This window comes from Suricata suricatta, chromosome 7, assembly GCF_006229205.1.
Source record: "Suricata suricatta isolate VVHF042 chromosome 7, meerkat_22Aug2017_6uvM2_HiC, whole genome shotgun sequence".
Classification (NCBI taxonomy): Eukaryota; Metazoa; Chordata; class Mammalia; order Carnivora; family Herpestidae; genus Suricata; species Suricata suricatta.
In genome coordinates, this window is record NC_043706.1 from 93963414 (window position 1) to 93990449 (window position 27036).

At 36.3% G+C, this 27036-nt stretch overlaps 1 protein-coding gene across 2 annotated transcripts in view; it reads right to left on the reverse strand.

The window, feature by feature from the left end:
* SESN1 (sestrin 1) overlaps positions 1 to 27036 on the reverse strand; it is a 114842-nt gene that overhangs the window by 8205 nt on the left and 79601 nt on the right. The window contains exons 1-5 of one of the 2 annotated variants that reach the window (XM_029943292.1): positions 14163 to 14382; positions 7139 to 7204; positions 6175 to 6375; positions 5372 to 5554; positions 2703 to 2945 (exon numbers count right to left, since the gene is read on the reverse strand). In XM_029943292.1, coding sequence (XP_029799152.1) covers positions 2703 to 2945; positions 5372 to 5554; positions 6175 to 6375; positions 7139 to 7204; positions 14163 to 14264 — 795 coding nt within the window. In that variant the 5' untranslated portion in view covers positions 14265 to 14382. Of the gene's footprint in view, positions 1 to 2702; positions 2946 to 5371; positions 5555 to 6174; positions 6376 to 7138; positions 7205 to 14162; positions 14383 to 27036 lie in introns of those variants that run through there. The other variant, XM_029943291.1, reaches the window with a different exon arrangement.

Consider the following 27036-nt stretch of genomic DNA (forward strand, 5'->3'; position numbering starts at 1 on the left):
GATAATTCTACATTAAGACAAATAATCTGTACTACTGGTGCTTTATATTTTCATATGACCCTAGCAGTTACACTAAAGCACCCTAGAGTGAATACCTTCTCTCATAATTTCATGATGGAAAGTGTTTCTATGATGTATTAGAGATTCTTCTGGTACATAGCTCTCCTTAATTACTCCTAAGCCAGAGTTGGTAGCCAAATAAAGGGCTAAAAAGGATGACCCAAGGTTTAAAAAAAAAAAAAAATCAAGGTTCTGTCAACTCACACAAAATAGGTAATATAATGGATAATGTATCTACCTTCTAAAAGAGTCCAAATTTTAAGTATTCTTATGAAAGACAATTCTTGATAGATTTACAGTGAAGAGGAAAAGGAAATAAAGTACATTTCTTTTGCTCCTTGAAAAATCTATTAAAGTTAGTATTTTAAAAAAAAAAGGCATTTCATTTTGATATAAAAATGTTAATATTATATGAGGAAATTCTTTTTGGATTTTTACCATTTGCATCTGAATTGAACTGAGTGAGACATCTGATATGCACCTGAAGAATAAACTGAATTAGCTCACTGACAAGTGCCCTCAGTGTGGGCCATAAAACTTTTAAATAGCCAACTCAGGGAGTTAACTAGAGAACTTTAAAATTTCTATTATTTTACTATTAATCTCATGTAATAGAGGAGTAACTAGAAACAGTCAAGTATTTTTTTTTAGCTTTGTGCTATTTTTTCTTACCCTTCACCCCCAAAATTAGGAAAAACTATAATATATACAGTACAATGTTTACAGTCACAATTTGTAGTGAACTGATTTCCCAAACTACATTACAACTCAAGTTGACTTGTTACATTCAAAAACCTACTTCTAAGGAGTCCACAGTACACACATACCTAGTACTCCAACTCTATGTACAAACTAAAGCTACTGCTCATTCATTTGCTGTTCAGGAAAGCATTCTTGCCTTTCTACACACCCACACAGAAAGTACAAAGTTTGGAATTTTCTGTAATGAAACAAGGCGTGTTCATGTACTACATACCATTTTAGCACTAAGAAGTGGCCTCTTTATAGTAAAAAAAAAAAAAAAGTGGTAAATATCTTTTCCTTTTGTGTAGTTGAACCCATCCTACATTCAAATTCTCTCAAGCACTAATAGATGAAGTAAATCTATAGATTTCTGTAAATAGACTATAAATCTATTAAGAATATCTCAAGCACTAACAGTTGAGGAAGATTTAAAACGAGTTCTAGCCCTTGCAAAGGCACTGTAAGACTACCCCCAACCCCATTATTTTCTTCAGCCTTGTACTAAATCAAAGGTGGGGAAGGCTAACAATCCAACTCCAAGCATCCTAGCAACTGATACACATTTTCTCTTAGACCATCTCATAAAAGTTTTAATAAATGATCAGTGGCCAATATTATGGCCTATAACATTAACCCTAGTAGCTCAACAGGGTGAAACTGATGGTCTTGGGCCTTTTGAGCATAGCAGTGATCAATCCTAGGAAAATTAATTTTCCTTCAAGTACTAATCTCACCATATGTAAACACTTATTTAGCAGCTGATAAATACCAGCTGTACAGGCCTTTTATTTTTTTTTGAAAAAAAAATTGTTGATTTATTTTTGAGAGACAGTGTGAGCAGGCGAGGGTCAGAGAGAAAGAGGGAGACACAGAATCTGAAGCAGGCTCCAGGCTCTGAGCTAGCTGTCAGCACAGAGCCTGACGCAGGGCTCGAACCCACGAACTGTGAGATCATGACCTGAGCTGAAGCTGGACACTTAACCAACTGAGCGACCCAGGTGCCCCCTAGGCCTTTTAGAGATATTTCATTTATACCTCAATTAACCTTATGTTTGACCTTTATTTAACATGAAAGAACAGAGGCTCAGGGAGGTAAAATAACTTGCCCACAGTCAAATATATGCATTAAAGGTAATTCAACCTGTTCAAATCTATTTCAAAGGAATAATATAACTGAGAGAATCTATGCATGCAAAGTATTCAGAAGACTGATTTCTCTTTAGAAACACTTTTCACTATCGCAAAAGAATGCAAAGGGGATTCTGACTCCTTGTATTCAGGAATTAAAATCTGCTTATAAAAAGTTCAACTTGTTCTAATCTGTTTCAAGGGAATAACAAACTTGAGAAAATATAAAAGCCAGAGAAGGAATAGAAGTGAAAACATTTTAATAAGTTTACTTTCACTTATATATATATTTGTGCCAAGTTAAACATGAAAAAGAATTTTAAAAGGAGAAATTTCTAGGTAAGGCTGATGAACTCTTCTAAAAGATAAGAAATCAGCCTATTTCTTTTATGCAAAAGGAAGGAAAAGAATGTGATCAGCATCAGGAAGCCTCCACCACTAATTTGCATGGTCTCAGCCTCCCCTCATCTCACTGCAGCACCCGTTCAATACTAGCTGGCTCTCCTTGGGCACATGCTGTGCCTCCTGATCCTAAAATTACTTGAGTGTAACCTCCAACGGGTCTTATAATTTTATACATCCTTTAGCACTAAACTATTGCTGAGCATTTAGAGGCAGTTGATAAATACTTGCTGAATGAACAGGTAGAGAGGCTTAATATCTCTACAGACTTAACAGGGTGGATTTTCCAAGAAGTCACATGAAAAAATAATATAGCAGCACTTATTATGATTAGTCTTATGATAATCCTGTAACAAATAGATACTTACCGAAACATTTCCTGCTGAGTTGACCTGCATCTCATCCACACTGTGATTGCCATTTGTAATGTCACAGATGCAGTAATTACTAACAGAAGGAGGTCTGAACGTGTGGCCACCATCACAATGAATTTCTGGACTGATTCCACAGCCAAATGTGAATGAGGCAAGTGAATGATAGTGTGTGAGGAGAACCACTGCATGTACCAGTTCTGCAAGGGACCAGCTGTGTTCTTCAGCTTTTAAAAGTCCCTTAAGAAAAAGAAAAAAGAACATATTTTTATACTGGTTATGGTGTTGGTAAAAGTAAACAGTTCATCTTGGTATTTAACCTGTTTAAAACTGGATTAGGGGGCGCCTGGGTAGCTCAGTTGGCTAGGCATCCTACTCTTGATTAGGCTGGCTTAGGTCATGATCTCACAGTTCATGGGTTTGAGCCCCACATCACGCTCTGAGCTGACAGCATTGAGCCTGCTTGAGATTCTCTCCCTGCCCCTCCCCTGCTCATGTGTGCAGGTGCACACATGCACTCTCTCTCAAACTTAAAAAAAAAAAAACAAAATAGGATTAGTCACTGTATATAAGACCTAGGGTACAATTATAATTTGAGACACACAGAACCCAGAATTTGCTTTTTTATGAATCATGTAAATAGAGCTTAACATAACCTGATGATATATTCATTATTATTTTGATTTTCTGAAATCCTAATTTAAAAATGTAATAGAGTGCTTTTTGTTTAAAAGCAGTTGCCATATTTCAGATGCTGGACTATGAATGCTTTAACTATTGTTAGTTCAAAGTCTCACTCTCAATGTAATCTGTATTTAAAGTGAAAGCTACTGTATAAAACATGCCAGTGTTTTTCTTTATTATCAGGCTTTCTCAAGGAATTTTAAAGGCAGTAGTTTGAACTTGACTCTTCATATTCCTAAATCATCAAATTATATTTATTTTAAAAATTATGTTCAAGGTAAAGTCTATGATTCTTCAAAGTGTTACATATTATATCCCTTCTGCTTCATTACTTGTTTTATAATCCTGTGTAATTTTGCATTACCAGACAATATAATAGATACTATTTAATCATATTCAGATCTTATTTCTTAATAAGATGCTTCAATTATATAGTATTGGAAATGTTTTATGAAATAGAAAGCCCAAAAATATGTTGTATTTTTAAGAATTTCTACTCCATGGTAGCTACTTTTAGAAATGTCAATCTAGGGGTGCCTGGGTGGCTCAGTCGGTTAAGCGTGACTTCAGCTCGGGTCAGATCTTACGTTCATGGGTTTGAGCCCCGCGTCAGGCTCTGTGCTGACAGCTAGCTCAGAGCCTGCAGCCTGCTTCCAGTTCTGTGTCCCCTTCTCTCTCTGCCCCTCCCCCTCTCATGCTCTGTCTCTCTCTGTATCAAAAATAAAAATAAAAAACATTAAAAAAAAAGTACAATTATGTTCTTAAAAAAAAAAAAAAGAAATGTCAATCTACCATTATTTTACTAATAAATAGAACCAGAAGGCACTAATTTAAATGGCATTTAAAAGAGATACACAAGATGCCACGTCACACCTATCAGAATGGCTAAAATCCAAAACATTGATATACCAAATGCTGGTGAGGATGTGGAGAAATAGGAATGTTCATCCACTGCTGGTGGGAATGCAAACTGGTACAGCCACTTTGGAAGACCGTTTCCCAGCTTCTTATAAAGCTAAATAGGGTTGCCGGGGTGGCTCAGTAGGGTAAGCCTCCGACTTCGGCTCAGGTCAGATCTCATGTTCGTGGGTTTGAGCCCCGCGTCAAGCTCTGTGCTGAGAGCTAGCTCAGAGCCTGGAGCCTGCTTCCAGTTTTGTGTCTCTTTCTCTCTCTGCCCCCTCCCCCTCTCATGCTCTGTCTCTCTCTGTATTAAAAATAAAACATTAAAAAAATTATAAAAAAAAAAAAGCTAAACAACAGGCTTACTATGCAATCCAACAATCACATTCCCAGTTGAAGACATGTTCACACAAAAAACCTGCATGTGAATGTTTATAGCAGCTTTATTCATAATTGCTCAAAACTGGAAGTAACTAAAGATGCTTCTCAAACAAACTATGGTAACTCCATACAGTAGTGTATTTTTATTTAATAATAAAGAAATGAACCATTAAGCCAGGAAAATGCATGGAGGAACCTTAAATGCATACTGATAAGAAAAAGAAGCTCGTCTGAAAAGATGATATACTGTATGATTCCACCTATGTAACATTCTGGAAAAGGCAAAACTATAGACCGTAAAAACATCAGTAGTTGCAGGGCTTCAGGGAGAAGGGGAGGGAGATGAATAGGTGGAGCCCAGAGGACTTTTAGAGCAGTGAATCTTTTTTGTATGATAGTGTAATGGTAGATACAGGACACTAGCATTTTGTCAAAACTCACAGAACTGTACAACACAAAGAGTGAACCCTAATGTAAGCCACAGACTTTAGTTAATAGATCAATATTGATTCTTTACTTACAGCAAATGTTACCATATGAATGCTAGATATTAATAAAAGAGACTGCGGGGAGGTTTAGGAAGGTAGAATAAGAGAACTCTGTACTTTCTGTGCCATGTTTCTGCAAACCTAAAACTGTTCTAAAAAAGTCTATTAAAATCTTTTTTTAAGCGACACCCTAGACACAGTACTTCTACTTACCTCAATATGTTCTTTGGTAATAAGCCAAGGTCTATGGGCTAACACTTTGTTAAGTTCTCCTAAATTTTGTAGTTTCTGAGGAGCATTCTCTAAACCATTAAGCCATTTGGGGTCTCCACCAACATGAAGGAAATCATTTACATGGAGGTTCACTAAGTAGGAACACTGATGTCTTGCTGCAGCCTTAAGAGAAAACAAAAAGATCAAACTAAAAATATTAAAGTCTTAAACAACTATGAATCTTTCTCCTTTATAATGTGTAAAACAGCAAGTGTTTGATTAGTCTGTATGCAAATTTTTCATAAACCATAGAAATGCAGTTTCATATAAACATTAAAAAAAATCACACACACCATAGAAAGCACCTCAGAAATATCCCAAGAACAAACTAAATATCTGATAAAAGTATTTGAGCCTTAGGAATTGTATTTATGTAACTTTCAGATCCTCAGATTAACAAACTTCAGTTAAGGTGCCAACAATAAAATAATGGAGTATAACTAACAAATCGAAGTAGTAGCACCACTTATGTCAGTGTGAATTATTCGTAATAGTAGAATAGATCCTGGGTTCTTCTTTATTCTCATTTAATGGAAAATGGTTCTCAATGGTGTATAAATACTCGTTTCTTTTTAGTGATTCACTTGAGTGTATACTTATTAAGAGGAAAACCACATACTACCTAACAGGAATCTATTAGAAGTCAGAATATAAGTATTTATCCCTATGTTTAAAGCATTAACCATCTCTTAAAATGATTAATAAAGGAGGCAGAAAGAATTTTTCATTTAATGTTTACAAACCATTATTCCAATGTAGTGCCGATAATGTAAGGGTAATGGCCCATCCATTTGCAGTAGATAGTGTTGAGTTTTTAGGAAACTTTCTAGATATTGTGGGTGAAAAACCATCACTAATGTAATGTTATCCAAACGACCCAAAGCAGCAAAAGAATCTGCAAATAAAGCATGCATCTGTGCGTCTTCGCTTCCCACTTGGAGAATCTGTATGAAAGAGAGGAAAACCATGGTTACATAAATTGTAAATTGGTGTTAAAATACGTAAGTGTCATCTAGAAGCAGGTTAAATTTGGCTTGAGAGAAGGTTATAATTCTGAAATTTTAACTCAACTGGCAGCAAGACAGAAGAATAAACAGTTGCACATTATGTAGTAGGTAGGAGATAAACAACAAAGGCCGAACATTAAAGGCCATCTAGATAGGCTGCCATTACAGACTTGGCTGGAATCCATATAAAGAAGCAGAATTAGATGATCAAATCTGCAGAGTTTGCAAACAGACTCTAGAGCCTTTACCTTTTCTTTATAACACCTACTCTCAATTTAAGGAGAACCAAAATTAATATCAAACCAACTTTGAAAGCAAAGCATAGGAGCTTTTACATATTCAAAACTAAACATCCAATCTAGCATTGATCCTAGCCTGTGGAGATGGCCAAGACCAAGTAACTCAGCTTACAAGCATGCACCTACCTAAACATCTAAATATAAAGAGATGGAGTATCATTGGTCAAAAACAAGTTTTGCCTTTCCAAGATTAAATGTGTCAGAAAAGCATCATGAAATACTAGAAATCAACATGACTGTAACATTTCTAATCCCACAGATTCATTGCCAAAGCATGAAGATTAACTGCGATCAACTCTGTGTAAAATATGTTGTTGTCCCACAGTTGTTCAGATGCCAAGACATGGGTCACTTTTCCTTAAAAGCACACAGTTCACTATGTACTTTCACGAACAACGTACCTCCTTTTCTGGGATGAATCTGCTTGGTCCGTGTCCTAGTGGTCGAGGAATTCTAATTCCAAGTTCCTAGAAAAGAAAATTACACCATCTTGGGCCACTTAGCAGTAAACAACATGAACTGAGGCTACGGGAATGGGAGGGAAAACACTAGGTGAACAGAGACAGGCTTGTTTTGGTGGTTTGTTTTCATGGCCATATGTACATACAAACTCCTCTGTTTGCATCTTATGGGACAAGAGCTTATAATGTGACACAGACTAAAAACAATAAAACCTCTGACAGTAAAACCAGAGTTTCGCATAAAGTACTTGGCAAAAAGTCTAGAACAGAAAGTTCAGCACATAGCAACTAACCCTGTGGACTGTCACTGATACAAAATAAGACCAATATGTTTGTACGTCCAAAACTCAACCAACCAAAACATCAACCCCTGTATCTTGTCAGGAAATGAAAAAGCACTAACCTCTGCCTAGATGTCTTAAACGTTCTGAAGGAGTAATTATTACTACATCTACAATAACATTGCGCAATAGAAGAAATACTACGAAAAATAAAAAGTAGTTACCTAAATCCATAAAAGAGAAAGTACTGCAGAGCATGTTTTCTCTGTGGTTGAGTAAAACAATCTCTGAGAAACTGTGAGTTTGTTTTAAATCTTTTATTTATAGTATGTTATCAACTTTGCTTATATTTTAAAGGTTTTCTGCCCTTTAACATAGTGTATCTAGAACCTGTACTTGAAGTCTACTAGAATCATGCATTTCATGGGACAGTGTAGTATGGTTAACAAAACTGATAAGTAAGTGTTAAAGGTCCATCTTTTCCCCAATATGTGGTTACAGAAACAAAACTAAAATAATAACAAACTTTTTTTTAAGGCTCATGTCCCATCAATCTGGTTTCTAAAAACAAAAACAAAAACATTCCTAAAGTTTACACATCTAAAGGGTCAATACTCTTGCTTATATAATTACATACAAATATTATGTGCTCTCTTCTGCTTCCAAAAGTCTTTCAGGATGTTCCTTTTAAAGAAAAAAAAGGGGGGGGGGCCCAACATACAGACAGAGAAGGATATGTGGCAGCAAATCAAAAAATCTGGTCCAAGTGAATGAAAACATTTTGAACACAGTGGATTTTTAAAAATTAAGCAGGCCAGACAAAACTGAAGAAAATCTTTAATGGGAGAACTTAAGATGTGGATTCAAATATACCTGCCAACATACTTATACTGAACATAGCAATGCTCTAACTATTCCCTTCACTAGAGGAGACACTCAATTCACTGGTCTGGCCACATGCATGTCTTGATTTTAAAAGTCTGTAATAAATACAAGAACCCCTCCACCCCCCGCCATATTCCTTCTATTCAATACATCATCTTGGCACAAATGCAACCATTTATATAAAACAATGAGTCTATTAGCCTTTCTAACTACTGAATTTCTGATCCAATTACTATAGATTTCAAACAAAATATATTGGGCAAAACATTAAGGTTAAATTCCATATTTACCCCTTTTCATCTCTTCACTATATTAAATAAAATGCATTTTAGGAAAACACCCATTTCAAGAGTTTATTACTCTTTTTATACCTAAGAGACACTAGTTTCTTGAAACTTTACTATATTAAAAGGTAGTATTTCAAATGGAGGAGAAATTGATGATTCAACAAATGATCTTGATATAACTAGAGAGCCACTCAGAAAAAAGTGAAATCAGAACCATAAATCATACTTAAATTAGAGGTATTAAAAAAAAAACAAACAAACAACCCAAAGCAAACAACATTAGTGCTAGAAGAAAATACTCATGGAATAAAGTTAGGCCTAAGAATGCCAAAAAACCCAGAAGTCATAAAATAGAAGACTGGTAAATTTGATGACATAAAAAGAAAGACTTTCACATGGGAAAACCAAACATATAAAAAAGTCAAAAGCAAACAGAAAATTGGGAAATTATTTGCAGTTCCTATATCAAAGGGGCTAAATTTCTTGAATACACAAAGACTCCTACAAATCAGTAAAACCCACAACAACCTGATAGAAAAATGAACAAAGGACATGGACAAAGAAAAGGAAATACAAGTGGCTGAAAAATGGTCAACCTCTTAACATTAGCTACACTGAGATACTATTTTTCACCTAAAAGATTGTTTAAGATCAAAAGTTTAATAGTAGGCTATACTGAAGAGGAGGTATATAAATCACCATTCATTGCTTACACATTTCTCATGGGAGTGTTCTGAAGTGTGAGGAAGTAAGATCAAGAAATCCGTAAGAAGTATAAATTACTACAACCTATAGAGAGGGCAGTTTGTAATAATGATTGAAATTAAAAACTCACAAATCCTTTGAGTCAACAATTGCATCTTAAATGCTGACCTGTAATTACAGAAATGCCATATGTAAAAGGATAATCACTGCAACATTGTTTCTAATAGCACAAAATATAAAACAACCTGAGTGCTCATCAACAGGACTGTTTTAATGTAGTATGACCACAGACGGGAATACAAAGAGAGTGAAGCAATTCTATAGGGCTCGGCTTTAAAAGACCTCCAAGATATATTTTGTGTATGTGTCAGGGCGGGGGGTGGGGGGGAGGAGAAAGGGGAGAGCAAAGTGCATTAAGATGTTACATATATTACGTTAGTTACTATCTTTAAGGTGAGGGAAAAAAAAGGACTTAGCAATTCCATTTCTAGGAGTTTATTTTTAACTAAATTAGCAACATGTGGGTGACATATACATATTTTTAATAACAAGATTGATAGCACATGGGCCGCAAAACAAAGAGATTGAATTATATTACTTTGGTTTTGTTTCTATACCAAATATATCCTTTACATATTGAACTATCATAAAACAATAGCTTCAGAATTCAAAGAAAGTGGCTATCTATTTCAGAATGGTGTATTTCCCTGTAAGTATAGCAAAGGCCTTTCCCAATGGTACTATATAATTTTCAAGTCTTTGAAAGTCCACCCCCACAGCCAAATTTAACCGTCATATTGGTATCACTTCACTTCTCCCCTATTCCTTTCTTTCAATGGACAAAACTTTCCTTCCCAGTTCCTTTAGACATATATTATTTCAGAGTGAAAAACTGTGTGTTTTAAAGCAGGATGTTAATTAAAAGTAAACATTCTTGGGAATGGATTATAGACTCATTATGCTAATAATCTTATTGTTGTGGTCACATTCATTCTTTAATGAGGTACCAGTCTGGCAAGAAAACTGGAGACAGACAAGTAGAAAAACTGAAGAAAGCAAAGGAATGGAAAAAAAGTCTCAGACATTCAAAATTCTAATTTCATTATTTTACTCAAGTCTAGTTCCAGGTAAAACAGAATTGTACCCAGCTCACATTCAGACTACCAGGGTCAATTTCCTACTAAGACGAAGAGGTTGTGAGAGGTCTGTGCCATTCCCTAAGGGCAGAAAGGAAAATAGTAGGGAGGAAAAAGAGAGGAAGTGAAAGAAAAGACTGGGGGTGGGGGGGTGGGGGGAAGGAGGCATGATACACTTAAAATAAAAATCAAGTCTCTCCCCAAAAGAATTGATCAAGACTAATATAATGGGAAATACAGTTAGTGCTGTTCTAGACTCACATCAACTTATTCTCCATATCTGAAGGCTAGACTCAATGTCCTTTGTTCTCTTTCTTAAAACACTAGGTACAGGAGAGGAATACAAGAATATGACTGATGAGCTCTTAAGACTCCATTCCATGTTATCCTAGTTCAGATTTAGGCAGGAAGGAAATCATTTTATAAATTATGTATATTTCTCTCTATATAAAATTTTATATATTTATATAACATAATAATTATAAACCAAATAATTATATATAATAATTTATAAATTATATATGTATATAATTTGACATCAAGTACTTAGCTCAGTATTAGTGAGTATTATTAGGGGTTGAATCTAGGAAATCTGGTTGTAGAGTTGTCTTTATTACTCTTCTGAGTCTCTGTAGGAGTTTTTGACACTTTAAACATCCTTTTAGATACCACTGTTGTTATAGAATAGTATTCTTGGTTTCTAAAAGGTTAAAAGTTTTAATTTTCTGGAAAATTCATTTTTGGAACAGTTCTAGTCAACATGAGAAATTAATTACCCTATCTTCTAGCAGGCTTTTATTTTTTAAATTATTTTTAATGCTTTTTTATTTTTGAGAAAGAGAGAGAGCGTGAGCTACAGAAGGGTAGAGAGAGAGGGAGACACAGAATCTGAAACAGGCTCCAGGCTCTGAGCTGTCAGCAAAGAGCCCGACGCAGGGCTCAAACCCACAAACCATGAGATCATGACCTGAGCCAAAGTTGTCCACTTATCCTGAGCCACCCAGGCACCATTGATTTTAAAAAGGTACTACAAGTCTTCAATAGAGTGATCATAACTGCATTTCATAATTTCCTAAAGGTTATTTCAATTATGCCTTATCTGTTGCTGTTAAAGAAAATGAATTACAGACATTGAATAAATTTTGGCCAATTCAGATTCTGAGACACAGAACTGTCAACTGGCAATGACCTTGTTTAAAACGCAGATGTAGATGCTAATCACAGCACAAACCTCACCAGCCCTTGGTGAAGGTGTGGCTGGAAAAACTAACATGGGAACTAACAGTTCTTTCCTCTCAACAATTCTCCTAATCAGCATTTTGAAAAACACAGCAACAGCCTTGGCCATGACAACACTTGCAAATCTCTGACATAACACCTATTTCTTTATTAGCATCTGATACTAAGACACTCATTTCCACAATATGAAAATTCTTAGCAAATGTTGAGAGTACCACAGAAAGACTATATGTGTACTGTATCACTGTATGAATCAGTGTTCATATACTAAATGTTCATATACTAAAATTACTGTTCTGATCATTTCCAAATTGGGTAAATCTATAGCAATATCCTCTAGTGAAAGAATGATGTGCCACAAATGCAAAATGAAAGCATTCCTTGGCTTCTAGTGTCTACCCACTTGCAAAACTAGTTGAAAAGTAAATATGACTAAGTCATTTGAATCATTTTTCTCACTGGGCTTGGGGCACTTTTAAAAAACTGTCTAGACATTTTATACCAATAACCATAACACTCATTAATTTTGATTTAAAAAAATTACAAAAGCAGTATGTGCTTCAACTAGGCAATGATAAATTGTGTACACAGTGAAAGCTCCCACCCTACTCTCCCTTCTTTAGGAGAATCACTGCTTAAAGCTGGTGCTAGGCTTCTGACATTCAAAAATTTTAAACAGAAATGAAAAGATGTAGAAGGAATAAAAGTATAGTCCTGCTATAACAAATGTACTGGTGCTTCTTTTAAAATTGTCATTACCTCTACTTAGGAACTTAGAAATATTGAAAGTTCAGGTACCTTTGTCCAGTATCTGGTTTTCTATTAGATACATTCTAAAAAAGATACTCAAAAAAATTATAAACAACAACAATCTCACTGACTTCAAAGTACTGGATTTGTAAGACTTTAGGCCATATGTGTGCCCTATATTTTAGTCAGGAGTTCCATCCCTAGAAAGTGTTTCACTTTAAAGCATGATGGAAGCATGTATTTGAAAGAGTCATGTTATTAATTATTTTGTAAAATGAATACTTTTCCTATAAAGCACTACTTCCTAACTTAGTTCCCCACATGTTGGATGTGTTAAAAGTAATAAAATAACAACTCTACAAGGCTTCCTCTGTTTCCTAAACACAATCCCACAGGTAGTGTAATCAAGGAGCAAGCTAGAATGTATCTCTTTATCTTCCAGTTCACAGGACTATATTTAGAGATTCTAGTTCTGGGCAAGAACCATGATTCTGCACCCAACACCATCCGAAATAACAGATCTGGTCAAGCACGGTGACTGCGATCACCTTGCCTCAAAACCAGAACAGATCTGTATGGCCTCACAAACAGAAACCATAATTGCGATTTCAACACTTTCACAGTTTTGCTTCTTTGATAAAGTTTCCAAAGCAACAGTTAACCAAGTTTTGTTGTTGTTCAGGTTGTTGCTTTATCTGTAAACAATGAGGAGCATATTATGTATCCAGGAACGTTAAAATCCAGAAAAGTGTGCGCTGCAACCCTCATGAGTTGTCTTCAATTAAGGCAATTAACCGTTACAGGAATGCATGCAGTATACTCACAACAGTCTCCACTTACAAAAAATGTAAATACTAAAACGGAGTCCCTTAAGTGGGCGATGCTGCGGGGAAATTACTTCCTATTTAGATTTCTTGACCTAAGGCAACACAGTATTCTGACTTCAATTCAAATTTTAATGACTAGTTCTCTACTTTCTCCTTTGTCACCTTTTGAATTAAAGCCTTTTAAAGGTTCAAATTTGGGTCTGGTGTATTAGTAACTTTCCAAGGGGGCCGTATTTATAACCACCTAGGAAAAATACATGTCACAACCAAACCGCTTTTTCTGAAGGCCCATCTCAGACACAAAAGGGATGGTTAATAACCAAGGCTGAGCGCTGTGCGTAACGTCATAGAGCCGGCAGAACACACGTATTCCAGGCAGCAGCATCTTTTAACAGACTCAAATGTTACTTTTCCCTTTTTCTAAGTAGAAGGCAAAGGAGTGGGGGTCATCAACCATGTTCTTACAAGACGCTGAAGGGGGGGGGGGGATCCACAGGCTGTTCTACCGTAAGACTGGAGCTTTGTTCGGTTCTGACGTGTGGAGACTTGCACAGAAGACGACGTTATTTACGTTTTGGAGATTTCCATTTACATGACCGAGGCAGCGGTGTCTGCCAGCCTCAGCATTTTTCCCGGGGCGGCTCGCGCTGGAAACCGTCTCCCCTCCCACCACAGGCCGCCCGGAGACGCCCCCGCCGGGCAGGGCGGCCGGCAGGGCGGTTGCTCCCGGGGCATTCTCCCCGGGGAGCGTTCTCCGCAGCTGTCAGGTACGAAGGCGGGGAGGCATCGCCACCTCCGTGCAGCCCGGGCAGCTGTGACGGGTTACCCGCCCGCCCGGCCCTTCGCCCGGATACCTCGTCCCGGCCGCGGCCCCCGCCGCACTGCTTGCAGCCTAGCAGCTCCGAGACGGCCAGCGAGGCCGTGTACGCCTGGTTCGCGGCGGTGGCCAGGCGCATGTCGGCGCGGGACCGCTGCGGAAGCGCAGAGAAGCTCGGCGGCGCGGAAAAGGGGAGCGCAGACCGGACGGACGGGCTCCGGGCTGCAGCGCCTCAAGCAGCACAGACCTCCGCGGCAGTGCGGCGCGAACAAACAAGCCGCGCGGCCCCGCCCCCACCGTCACTCCGCCGGCCCAGCGGCCGCCCGCGCCAATGCCGGCCCGCGGCGCCGCGGGACCCCGCCCTCTCGGAGCGGAGGGGCGGGCGTTGGTGGGCGGTCGGACTCGGCTCGGCGAAAAACAACTAGAGCGCCGGAGCTCCCCACCGGGAGCCAATTCGCACGTCCAGAACTGGCTAGGTGGGCTTGCTCTAAGGCCGGGAGGTGCGGCGCGAGCCCTCAGGCGTCGGTGAAAGGCGAACGCGCCCGTCCCCAGCATCGGCGGCCGAGAGCCTGCCCTCCTTGCCACCCACTTGGGTTCATTTACCTTGAGCCGAAGCGCAACCCGTCTCTCTGCGGACCCTGACACCACCAGGAAGAACCAAGTTCGCTTTACATTTTATAAACCGTTGAGATACCCTGAGCCTTTCCAGTAATGCGCAAACAACAATGAATGGGCCCAGCATGCTGGAACAAGTATGGGACCATGGCCTATATTCAGTATAAAATTATTTTTGGTAAGCTATGTAGAAACTATAAATATCACTCTCCCACACAGATAATAAGCCTTGGTAGCCGATCTCTGAATTTCCTTGTGCTTTGTAAGTATTTTAGAAGGCCCTAACATTTCTAGTATTGTCCCATAAGTGCCCTGGGTTCTAAAGAAAGAATTTCTCTGAAATCTGATGAGGAACTTGAGACGATATAGGATATAGGGAGCATAAATAACTGACACTGTTGGACCTGGATCGCAAATCTCTCAAGTCTTGCGTGAACATGATTTCCTTCCACGGCTTCCTTAACTTTTAAAAATCACCTCATAAATTAGATCTCTTTTTGCATGTTTGCTCTTGTGTTTTCAAAAGCTTACATGTCCAGGTTTTTAAAAAAGTTGGAACATACTGACAGAAGGAAGAAAGCGGAGTTTAAATCAAATACTGACAGACACAGAACCAGGACTCCAAAATGCAAGTAAGTTTCAGTCTTAGGAGTGGAGGTTACAATGTCTCAGGGAGACTGAGTTACTCTTACAGCTTTAAAAACGTATTTTAAAGGCATGTTAAACTGGTTATTTTTTTTAAATCCTCTCTACATAAATAAGCTAAATACTGTTATGTTCTCACACACTGTTTTTGTAAATTGCTAAAGCACGCAAAATATTTTTACTGGTCAAGAAAAGCAAATTTGGGTTAATATTAACGTAAATGAAAAGGCTACAGAGGCTTCCAAGCTCTCTTCCTCTGAGCACAGGCCACAAAAGCAAACAGGATAATCAAATGCCCATTCAGCCACAAACCAACAAGCAGCAAAAATAAACCCAGTAAATCATCCAGTTTGCAGCAGTATGACATACCCTCTAAAATAAACTGGTGGTAGATGAATACCTTGGAAACATCAATGGACTTGATATATGAGTTTGTGAGCTATAATGCTAGATCATGAGAGGAATAAGTGAAAATGATGACTCTGCTTCTAGAAGAGTTGAGCTGTGATTTTTATTTTCTGGAAGGAATACAACAATGGGGTCGAGTTGTCTAGCAAGGCATAACCTTGTTTGTGACATTAAAATTGTCTTTTGCAAAACAAAATGCTTACCTTTCTATTTTTAAATGAGAGGCAAGGGAAATGCATGCACTTAGCTAACTCAAAAATGGTTTGAGATAATTAAATACAAATCAAAACTGCAAAGTATATATAGAGTAGTGTTTGATACTTAGAGCTTGATATTTATTGAAGAGGCATACACTGAAATTGTATAGGAAGCTGCAATTAGGAGATTCCCCTCCCCCCAGAAAATTTCTGTTTATGTATTTTGATGCTGACTTACATAAAAAGAAAGATAATTTTAACTCATATTCTAATTCAATGGTTTACTGAGGCTCTTTAAGCCATATAATGTCAAGATTCCTTTACGGTCTCTAAAAAGACTGACATAATGTCTTCAAAGAGTACTAATTTCTGCTCTTTACAATAGAGCACTATGGTGAATTACTCACTTTATTCTCCAACATAAAAGGGTTGCCTCCAAATAAATCTATAGTAACCAAGAATTCCAACCAATGTATTAACCTGTAAATATCATTGTATAGATTTCACTTTTTGAGTAGACCAGGTGTCCTGAAGGTGCTTCTCCTAATGAACCCCCAGTGTTCGGCCTGTCATAGGCATGCAATAAACATCTGCTAAAGGAAAAAAAAAATGAAATCCTAAGCACTGAATACTAATTGGAAAGGACTAAACTTTTGATATTTACCACAGATTATCATTATAGGCTGGTAGTTTATAAAGTCTGCTACTTAAACATTTCAACATTATTACTAGGAAGAATCCTAATATTTAATCCAAGAAGTAATAGTAATTCTGAAATATTTCCTTTCCTCTAAAAATGGTTTGGTAGACTTAGTTGTATCAAGTGAGGTTTTTCATTAGCAGTACTAGTCTCACCTCTGATTTTCTCAAGAATAAGCTGATATACCTATCTAAGAGCAGAGTGGTGTTAAATGACTTTATCTGAGCTGAGAACTATGATGTATTACAGAGTATGGACTTGAAGCTGTGGTTTAAGACAAGCTTTCTGAAGGAAGAACATCTGAGCTGGGGCTTAGAGGATTAGTGGAGAGGCTTTGGCCAGAAAATTGGGGGTCAGGGGAGGCAGGAGAGGGGCTTGGGAGAATAGAGACAGAGTTCTAAGCAAAGGAACCAGTATGTGCAAAGGCCCAAAAGCCGGGTAGAGAGTGAGAATGGTCCAAATAGGGAAGCTGAATAAAGGAAGTTTACTGAGTCTGGAAGAAGACAGTGACAGAGTTCAAGTAAAAGATCAACAGTAAGGAGGGACCTTGTTCAATTAAAGAATGTAAATTTCATTGTTAAGAGTACTGTGGAATTCTTGAAAGTTTTAAACAGTAGAAAAACATCAGACTTGTATTTCACGTTGATTTTGTCTCTCCAACATAATATATTTCTTGAGAAAGGAAATCATGCCTCATACTCTTATTTTTAAAATTGAGGAAATAAATCTCAAAATAGCTGCTATCCTAAGTGGCTTCCCTACATCCATTAGACTTTTAAAAATGTAGTTAATTCATGGAAAATAAGAGAGATGTTTTAGTAGAATGAATACTTATCAGGCCAAAAGGCATAATCACACTTTCATGGAACACATATTAAAGCTTGAACTAAAGGAATCATATTAAAGTACTACAGATTTGTGGATCTATTCATTAGAAAGGAATTATATTTAGTAATTGATTAGAAAACACACATAACAGTGATTTCAGCAATTAAGCCAAAGAACTCCTTTAAGAGTGGGCTTAAAGCATTCTTGAAAAATGTTCTATTGTCATTTAAAACATTTTATTTAGAACGAATGCTGGTTTATAAGATTACTTCTGCTTACTAATTTTGTCACGATTTTTCTCCTCCAGCTCATATCTTCCTGTTTTTATATATATAGCTTGCCTGCTAAGCACTTTTTTCCTTTCAACATGTTTTGAGTACACTGAGATCCTTTTAGCACTGAACTTTAATTTTACATTGTTCTCTTATTTGTCCTCTACTTTTCTCACTTCTTCAATTTAATTTTCAGAATTCTGTCACTTATAAAGGAGCAAGAATGTTGACAGATCCTTCTTTATTCTCTCCTTTAGGGTTTCTTCTTTTAGAAACGCACACTTTAAATCTAATAGCGTTTTAGAAACATTTGTAAATAAGCAGTATTCCAAACAATGTCAGTAGTTTTAAATTAGAAAACCACTTTCCCCAAGAACAAGCATATTAAATTGTGGTCAGGTTTCCAGGTTAATAAGACCAGTAACCTACCCATTAGACACTAAAGCAACTGACATGTATAAGGCAGATAATTATTCCTATTTTCACATTTATAAAACAGAAACTCATAAAGCATGGGTAACTCATCCAAGATTATAAAAGTAGTAACTTGCCTTTAAGGATTAGAACTGAGGTCTATCTGAATCCAAAGTAGCAGAAACTGGGTTGCTTCTTTTAACGAATAAATTACAAATTTTGATAACTATGTATTAGTCTCAGTTTTTTTTTTAACTCTTGCCATTCTTATTTATTTAAAAAAGTTAAAACATTTTTTTAAATTTACATCCAAGCTAGTTAAACATATAGTGCAAAAATGATTTTCAAAGTAGAATCCAGTGATTCATCCCCTACATGTAACACCCAGTGCTCATCCCAACAAGTGTCCTCCTTAATGCCCGTTGCTCATTTAGCCCAAGCCCTCACCCATAGCTCTTCCCTGTTTTTATATTGCTTTTGCTTCCCTTCCCCTAGGTTCATCTGTTTTATATCTTAAATTGCACACATAAGTGAAGTCATATATTTATCTTTCTCTGACTGATTAATTTTGCTTAGCATAAAACATTCTAGTTCCAGTGTTCATCTCGGTTCTTGATTCTGAGGACAAGAAAAGAGGGAATGAAGGAAGAAAAATTTTTCTCCCTTATACTCAGGATGAGATCTGGTTTAAAAAAATCATGGAATGAGTAATCTTGCTCTTTGAGAGCTTATCTCCTCTACTTCTCTATCCCTGTCATTCCTCCTAGTGTCTTTTCCCAGGCCATTGGTGACCTCATGTTACCTAGAGGTCCTTCACTATATAACTCACCTGAATCTACTCTTAAGTCTCCACCTAAGTCTACTAAAAGGTCCTCATACTAACCCTATTCCTCTTAAAATAATTGGTTAAGTGCTAGGAAGAAAGCAGGCTTCTTAAACCAATTAATACTATTCATTGCATGAGGTACTGATATCTCATAGTAATTTATTTAGCCTGACTCAACAGAATATAAGCTCTGTAAATCAGAATGTTTGTCTTTTTTGCTCACTGCTGTATTTCCAATGCCCAAGTGCCTCAATAACTATGTAATGAATGAGCTCCACAGAGATAATTCTACTTAAGAAAAAAAACAAAGCTTACCTCAATAATGAATTTAAATTTATGAAAGATTTGGGCCATCTAGACAAACATTTTAGAGGTTTCAGGTCTACTATTCAGGCAGGCTGTGCTTGGAAATCAGCTTGCTCCTGGGTTTAAGCTAAAGCAGCTTCTGTTTTTATAGTTTTTCCCCATCTTCTTCTTGGGAATCCAGAGATATTCCCTAGTTTCTTTGATTTTTCTTTGCTTGCACTGCTAAGCTAGCTATATAGGTTTGGGCAATGGCATATATGTTTCATTTGTTAAGTCAGGCAGGTATTTACAAGTCAGACACTGTCTGAATACATACCATTGTTTGACAAGATTCATGAGCATTCTGTAACCAAGTTTGGCTTTAAACATCTTTAGGCCTAAGGTGAAATGACAGGAAAGAAAGTGTCTATTGAGATTTCAAAATCAAATGGGAGAATTCACTCAAAACTACTACAATTTTTACAAATGAGTTATTTTTTAGCATTATTGTTGAGTTAAATAAGAAAAAATCAGTATAATTTGGAATAGGTTGAGGTTCAGGTGTGGTGGGAAATTAAGAGTTTGGACTTTATCCCCTATGTACGTAGAAGCTACTACTGTAAGTTTTAAAGAAGGAGAAAAAGGAAGTGAAAGAGACTCAGAAAAAGGTAACCCAAGATACTAAAGTAGAAAATATTTCTCAGACTATGCACATATCCTACTGTATTGTATAATTTTAAAAATATTTTCTGAGAAGCCGGATTTCAACTTTACCTAAAAACATATATGAAACCATATACTTTTTTAAATTCTCAAAGTACTTCTGTTTGTGGGCACAAGGCAAGAACTAGTTTTAGTATGTAACCTATAATTTAAAAAAAATTCTTCTTTTAAAATTTTTTAAATTTATTTTTTATTTTTAAGTAGTCTCTACATTCAACATCGGGCTCAAACTCAGGAGCCCAAGAGATCAAGAGTCAAATGTTGACATGCTCTTCTGGCTAAGCCAGCCAGGTGCCCCTAAAATCTTTTAATCAGGTTATTTTTGTTTGTTTGTAACAACTATCCTGATCTCCCTATCCCTGTCCACCCCGCCCCCATGATTCTTACTACTATGTAGTGAATAGAGATCTACAATATGTGCTTTTCTTACAGAACTCAAAGACCACCCCCCCTGCAGTTCCTGTGTAATAATCTTTAATTTTTTAAAACCTTTATTTATTTTTGAGAGACAGAGCAAGATAGAGAGCATCAGCAGGAAGGGGCAGAGAGGGGAGGACACAGAATTCTAAGTGGGCTCTAGGCTCTGAGCTGTCAGGACAGAGCCAGACGCAGGGCTCGAACTCATGGATTGCAAGATCATGACCTGAGACCAAGAGCTGAAGTCTGATGCTAAACTGACTGAGCCATCCAGATCCCCCACCTCTGTAATAATCTGTAGCTGCGGGTCCTTTAATCTGTTAAATTACTTTCTTTCTTAGCCTCCTTCTGAGAGCTCTAGTTTTCCATGAGGGTATTAAATTGTAGAACCTGGTCACAAAGTACGAGGCCACACCTAGAGACTATTTGCATGTTATTAAGGATCTTAGAAATGAAATGCCATTCACTGAACTTTCCCATCTGTTCTTCTACCCTCCAAAATCCTCACTGCATCTCGGCCATTTTCTCCTTTGTACATAGAGTATGTATATATTTAGGCCAATGTAGTTCAACAGAGATGTTTATTTTTACTTATCACTACTAACTTTTCGTGTAGCTAAAAATAGTAAGAGAGAGAGAGAGATAATGCCACTTTAAAATTTTTACATGAGCTTAAATTTGAACAGAATTCAAGATCATTTGTAATAACAAAACTATGGTTTTCTAATTATTGGCAAACAATTGAGAAACACTAACATAGGCTTTTATTCAGCTATTACAAATTGGAGAAGGTAGTATTCTTATTATGTTATAACTCTAATTTAAAAAATACATTTTGGCATAGGTTTATGTATGGAGGTTGATGCTATTATTTTAGCAATTGACAGAAATCTGAATATCATGTAAGCACTTAGCATTCAATAATTATTTATAGATATTTACTAAATGCCAAATTATATGCATTTAATTTCTTAAATCCTATGAACAAGCAGAAATATCTTAATTTGAGTTTGGGTGTCATTTTATTTAGACTTACACCTCTCACATAAGTCACACAGATTGGCAGGTAGCTTGGGACTCTCTAAGGGAGCATTAAATGGTGAGTTATCTAGTTTACTGCCCACTCCTAAAACAAACAAACAGAAAACAGAAACTCAGTTTGTAAATCTCTTAACAGCCCTTCAAGTTTTAGCCCCCTCAAATTTAAAATGAAGGGCAAGTGAACTTCATATTCTCTCAAACTTTATTTCAGCTCTAAAATTCTGCTGTTAATATAATTTCTGATTTTATCAAGAGTTATATGCTTTAAGCTAACTAGAATCTGGCCTCCTCTTACACCAGGCTTCTTTGTTACATTATCAGTGGTTTTCAAATTGTGTTTCTTAGGATCCATTCCTTACAAGTTCTTTAGAGTTGTTATAAAATATTAGATCTGAACTTTCTTTTTCAAGGCAAACTACAAACGTACAACATTAAATGCATTGGAAACCACCATAATAGTAATTTGTTGCCACTAATAATTCAGTTCCTGGACTAAATAAAGCTTCCTTCACCATCTCTGTGGGCATATGTTTGAACGTTTTTGTAAATGTGTCAGGATTAGGAAGGGTATAGTTAGTGTGTTCCAGCCTTTAAAAAAATTCATGCCTCTCTGCATCTGCTGGAGTAAAACTACCAGTGACTCGACTGCTACAGTGAGAGTACAGCAAGGCTACTTTGCTGTGTGAATCCAGATTTCCTGGATATTATGCATAAGAAAATACAGAGGGGCGCCTGCGTGGCTCAGTTGTTTGAGTGTCTGACTGTGGCTCAGGTCATGATCACACAGTTTGTGGATTTGAGCCTCACATCAGGCTGGCTGCTGGCAATGTGGAGTCAGCTTCAGATCCTCTGTCCCCCGCCCCTGCATCCCATGCTCTTTCAAAAATAAACTAAACATTAAAAAAAGAAAGTACACAAATAATACTGCAGCCATAATCCATAACCCTTAATTTCAAATTAGTTTAAAACAAAATAGCCTCATTGTTCTCACTAACTTGATAAATAATTTAACTTTATTTATTTGAACTTAAAGACATCATTAATAAAATGCTTGTTTTAGATACTGCATATATCAGAATTCTGATAATATTGTTTGACTAAAGACTATGATGACAAAAAAAATTGGTAACACATGTGAGTATCACTGCCTTATATATACACCATATCTCCCCATCGGCACACTAGAACTCATAGCAGGTCTGGAGAATCCATGCTAGTCTGTAGTTTCCTATATTATTCACCCAAGGCTTGGGTCAGGCTTTAAGGTTCAGAGAATGATTCATGGATTTCTGCTGATTCCAGCAGAATGCAGGGGGGATTTAGTTCAAAGTCTCATCCCTACCAATGTTAAATAGAGCCTTAAAGAGAAAAGGCTCTTAGAATCACAGTGGTTTATGACAGTCTACTGAATTACAAACCAAACTTGCCGTCCCCATAGAACTTACATTTAGCCTGTCATGGATCTGGTCTATAACTGAAAGGATTATCAATCCTACTAGCCCTTCTCCAGAAACCATGAATAAAATCAATTTTATCCTTCAGTGACACACATGCCAGCATGATGAATAATAGCTTTCATCCTAAATCACAAAATTTGACCTAAGAAATGCACAGTGAAATAAAAGTACAATTAAGTACTTTGAGATTGTTTTTATTAATAAAGATATTACTTGATATCCAAATAATCTTTTGTGTTTGCAATAAGAAGGTTCTTAAACAATACGTGTGTTCTTTATAATTAGAACTTACTTTTATGTCAGAAACCTCAACTTTCAAGTATTTCAAGTATTCAACGAGAGTTAAACTAAACCACAATACTTTAACTTGCACATTATAAATATACAATTAAAACCATAGGAACTTAAGATAATGTACATTAAGTTTACAAATTTGTGGGTCTGAAAAATATCTAAACTTCAAAAGATATCAGAAAAAAAGTATGTGGATCCAAGAAAAAGCAAAGCAGGGTGCATTTCAAGTAGGTCACACTCAACTTTTAACTTTTTTCTAAGAACAAAAAAAAACAAGCTTAGCAACAGCTTTCAGCCAACCACAAAGCAAACAGGTCAGGACTCAACCACTCCAGATACCAATGAGGTCCAACCTTCAATTAAAAAAAAAATTATATAGCGTCAGAGCAGAGCACTGTTATAAAACAGGATATACTGTCCTGAGTTAAAAGTAACAAAGATTTAAAATCTCTTCACCAATTCTTTAAAAAATAGATTTTAGTAACATAGTGATAATTTTGTTTTTATTCTTATTGTGCCAGATACTGTATACATTAAAGTCACCTTTAAAATATTAGTGTAATCATAATAAAATATAGAATTTTCTGGGAAATTTTTTTTCTTGTTTGTGGATAGAGGATAAGGGTGGGAATATCCATAAGAAAAAATTCTTCTCTTTTTCAATTCCCTACTACTCAATTTCCAAAGTTCATGGGGAGGGGGGTAGCCAACAATAAAATGCTATAGTCCAAATCCCAAAATATGAGCATGACAGTCACATACAAATATAACCTTCAAAGCAAGCAAGGAAACTGAACGAATGGTGTAGTGCTATTCTATGCAATTTCCCCTCTTTATCACTCAATACATATTCTCCTCTGAGAGAAGAAAATTTTCTGAGAATTTAGAGGAGATTTTTCAAAGAGTTATAGATTTCATTGCTGTACTGTTTGGTGCTAACCTCCATTATTTGCTCAAATTGAGAGTGTTATTTGCAACAGAGACACATAAACACTGTGAAATGATACTTGATAGTTTTCTTCATTTTGCTTTGGCTTGCTAACTTTATATTCTAAAGCAGTTACCAATATTTTCTGTAAAAATCTTCAAGAACCACCTTTTGTTTTTTTTCTTCAAGTGCTGCTTAAACCATTTGCTGGTTTTAGTTCCCTAAAAAAGAATTATTTTAAGGAGATCAGCTTGACTTGTCCTATCAATTGTTTCCTGTACTGTAAAACATAGGAGGTTTGCTACTAATACTGTAAGATGCTGTCCAAAATGTATGTATGTATACCTCCCCTCAATAGTTCATTGTATTCTATATACTCAAGGAAGGGGGAGGGTGGAATAAAATATTTGAAGACTAGTTCTAGGTTTTATTTATTGGCGAAATCCTCACTTCATTCTGTTTCTCCATCCTCAATTGTCACAGATAACAAAGCTATGTTGAATCAAGAAAAAGGTAGTTTCGTCGGTTGGGGTTGTATTAAGAAGGGCACTTGTTATAATGAGCACTGGGTGTTGTTATATGTAAGTGAAGAATCACTAAATTCTACTCCTGAAACCAATATTATACTCCATGTTAACTAGAATTTACATAAAAAATGGAAGAAAAATAAAGATGCCTTCTGCAAAAAAAAAAAAAGTAAAGAAAAAGGTATTTTCAATACATTATTTGGGAAAGACACACTTTACATCAAGCTCATATTTTCCTTGAGCTCTTACATCTTAGTATTTTTAAACAGTTTCCACCCCACTCTTACTGAAAGTTTCATCAATTACTTGACATTCATATTTCTATACACCAGGGATTGGTTGTATATCTTTTTGTTAAAGTAATGAACCTCTATATGTATGGATATATTGAACCAATTTATTCAACATTCATTCAACCAATATTAATTAAGCACCTATTATTAGACAAGCATTTCCACTTTCCTTCAGCTGGCCTTTGAGAACAATATCCACATCTTCCTTTTTCCTCCCTCTTATTTTAGTAATATCTTATAGTGATCCACCCACTATAGTCTTTTTGTTTCTAAAGGGGCACCTGGACTGAAGAATGCCTTAAACTACAAATGCAAAGAGGTACAAAAGCCTTGGAAGACAGGATTGTGTGTTATGGTAAACAGCTGTTATTGTAGCAGTTAGGTAATTGTGTGCCAACTGATGAGGAGCTTTAAAACCAATAACTCAGATTTTTAGGCTCAGATTTGATTCTGGAAGCAGATAGATGTGATACTTCATGGTTTCAGATTTGATAATATTAACAGAATAGCTAACACATATCGTTGTTAGTATATATCAGGTACTCGCCTAAAACACTTTACATATGGTTTAACACATTTAATATTTAACTTATTTTTAACTTATTCAACCCTCATAATAGCCCTTTCGGTAAATGCTATTTTCATTTTAGAAATGGGAAACAGAGAGAGGTTAAGTACCTAACCTAAGGTCATACAGCAAGCAAGTGGCTTAAGTAAGATTAGAGCTCAACCTGACTCCAAAGGCATATTCTTTCTACTATACCATGATGCTGCCTGATAATGTTTTTAGTTTTCTTCCCACTGTTAATATTCCAGTATGTATCCATCAGGAAAGAGGCCAAAGGACCATAAACTTTTCTCTTAATCCCTTCCTATTTTACCTGTAATCTCTTCTCTATGACTGACTGTTCACCCCACCCTCTGTGGACTTCCCGGGCTCCAAAACTTTAGAACGTCATTCCTCCCCAGGAAATCTGAACTGGCTCCCCACTGTGCCTACTGCCAAAAGAGGAAATGCTCTATAACATCTCTCAATATCCCTTCTGCCTTCTCCCAGGCTACTGCCTTTATTATATATGTAAATCAGATCCCAGTTTCCTTTATTCCACTTACCTACTTCCAGTCCCCTCTGAACCATTACACAATTTTGTAAATTTTGTCATGCTGAATTAGGAATATCTTCGACTACTTGACAGTTTACCACACTAATACTGTCTCTTAATCTACAAAATACTATGTACTATGTTTTGGATATAGTTTATAATTAACTATTTGTGGATGTACCTATGTTGTGTTCACAGTTTTAAAGTATAACCTCAGAGTATTTATATGCCCCTTTGGGCTATGTTGAGAGTACATTCTGTTCTAGATGCAAAGATCTGGGGAGTGGAAGTATGTTAATCTTGCTTTGAAATTATAACTAATAGCACATGATACAAATATTTAAAAACACATTCTTATTATAAGATTTGTACAAATGACACCAAAGAGGAAGCTGTAGGCTTGAGTCTAACTAAAGCATAATCAAAATAGTTAAACGAGTAAAATTATCTTTTAGCATAAATGAAATATAACACTTTATGTAAAAGGAAAAACAAAAACATAAATGAAGACAAATTGGCCCATAATCACATAATTAGTATTAAAGTCACTTTATTAAAGTAACTGGAATTTAAATAAAAACACAAAAAACTTTTTCAAGTAAAAAAGACTTTTTCAAGTAAAAAAGAAATAGTTACTTTAATCGACTTAAAACATAACAAAATACTGCAGTTTTTTTCTTAGTGGCTAAATATGGTATTGCCTGTTCACAAAAAGAAGAAAGAATTCAGAGTGATTTGTGTTGTAGGATTAAATCTAATGGTTGCTTAAGTATTCTCTCTCTGTCTCTCTCTCTCTCTCTCTCTCTCTCTCTCACACACACACACACACATACACACCTTGAGATGTTTCCTCCCACATTAAAAAATGTGGCCAAAATAGCTGATGATTATAGACAATTGGTAGAGAAATACCTCATTATAACTGAACTGATTTTTTT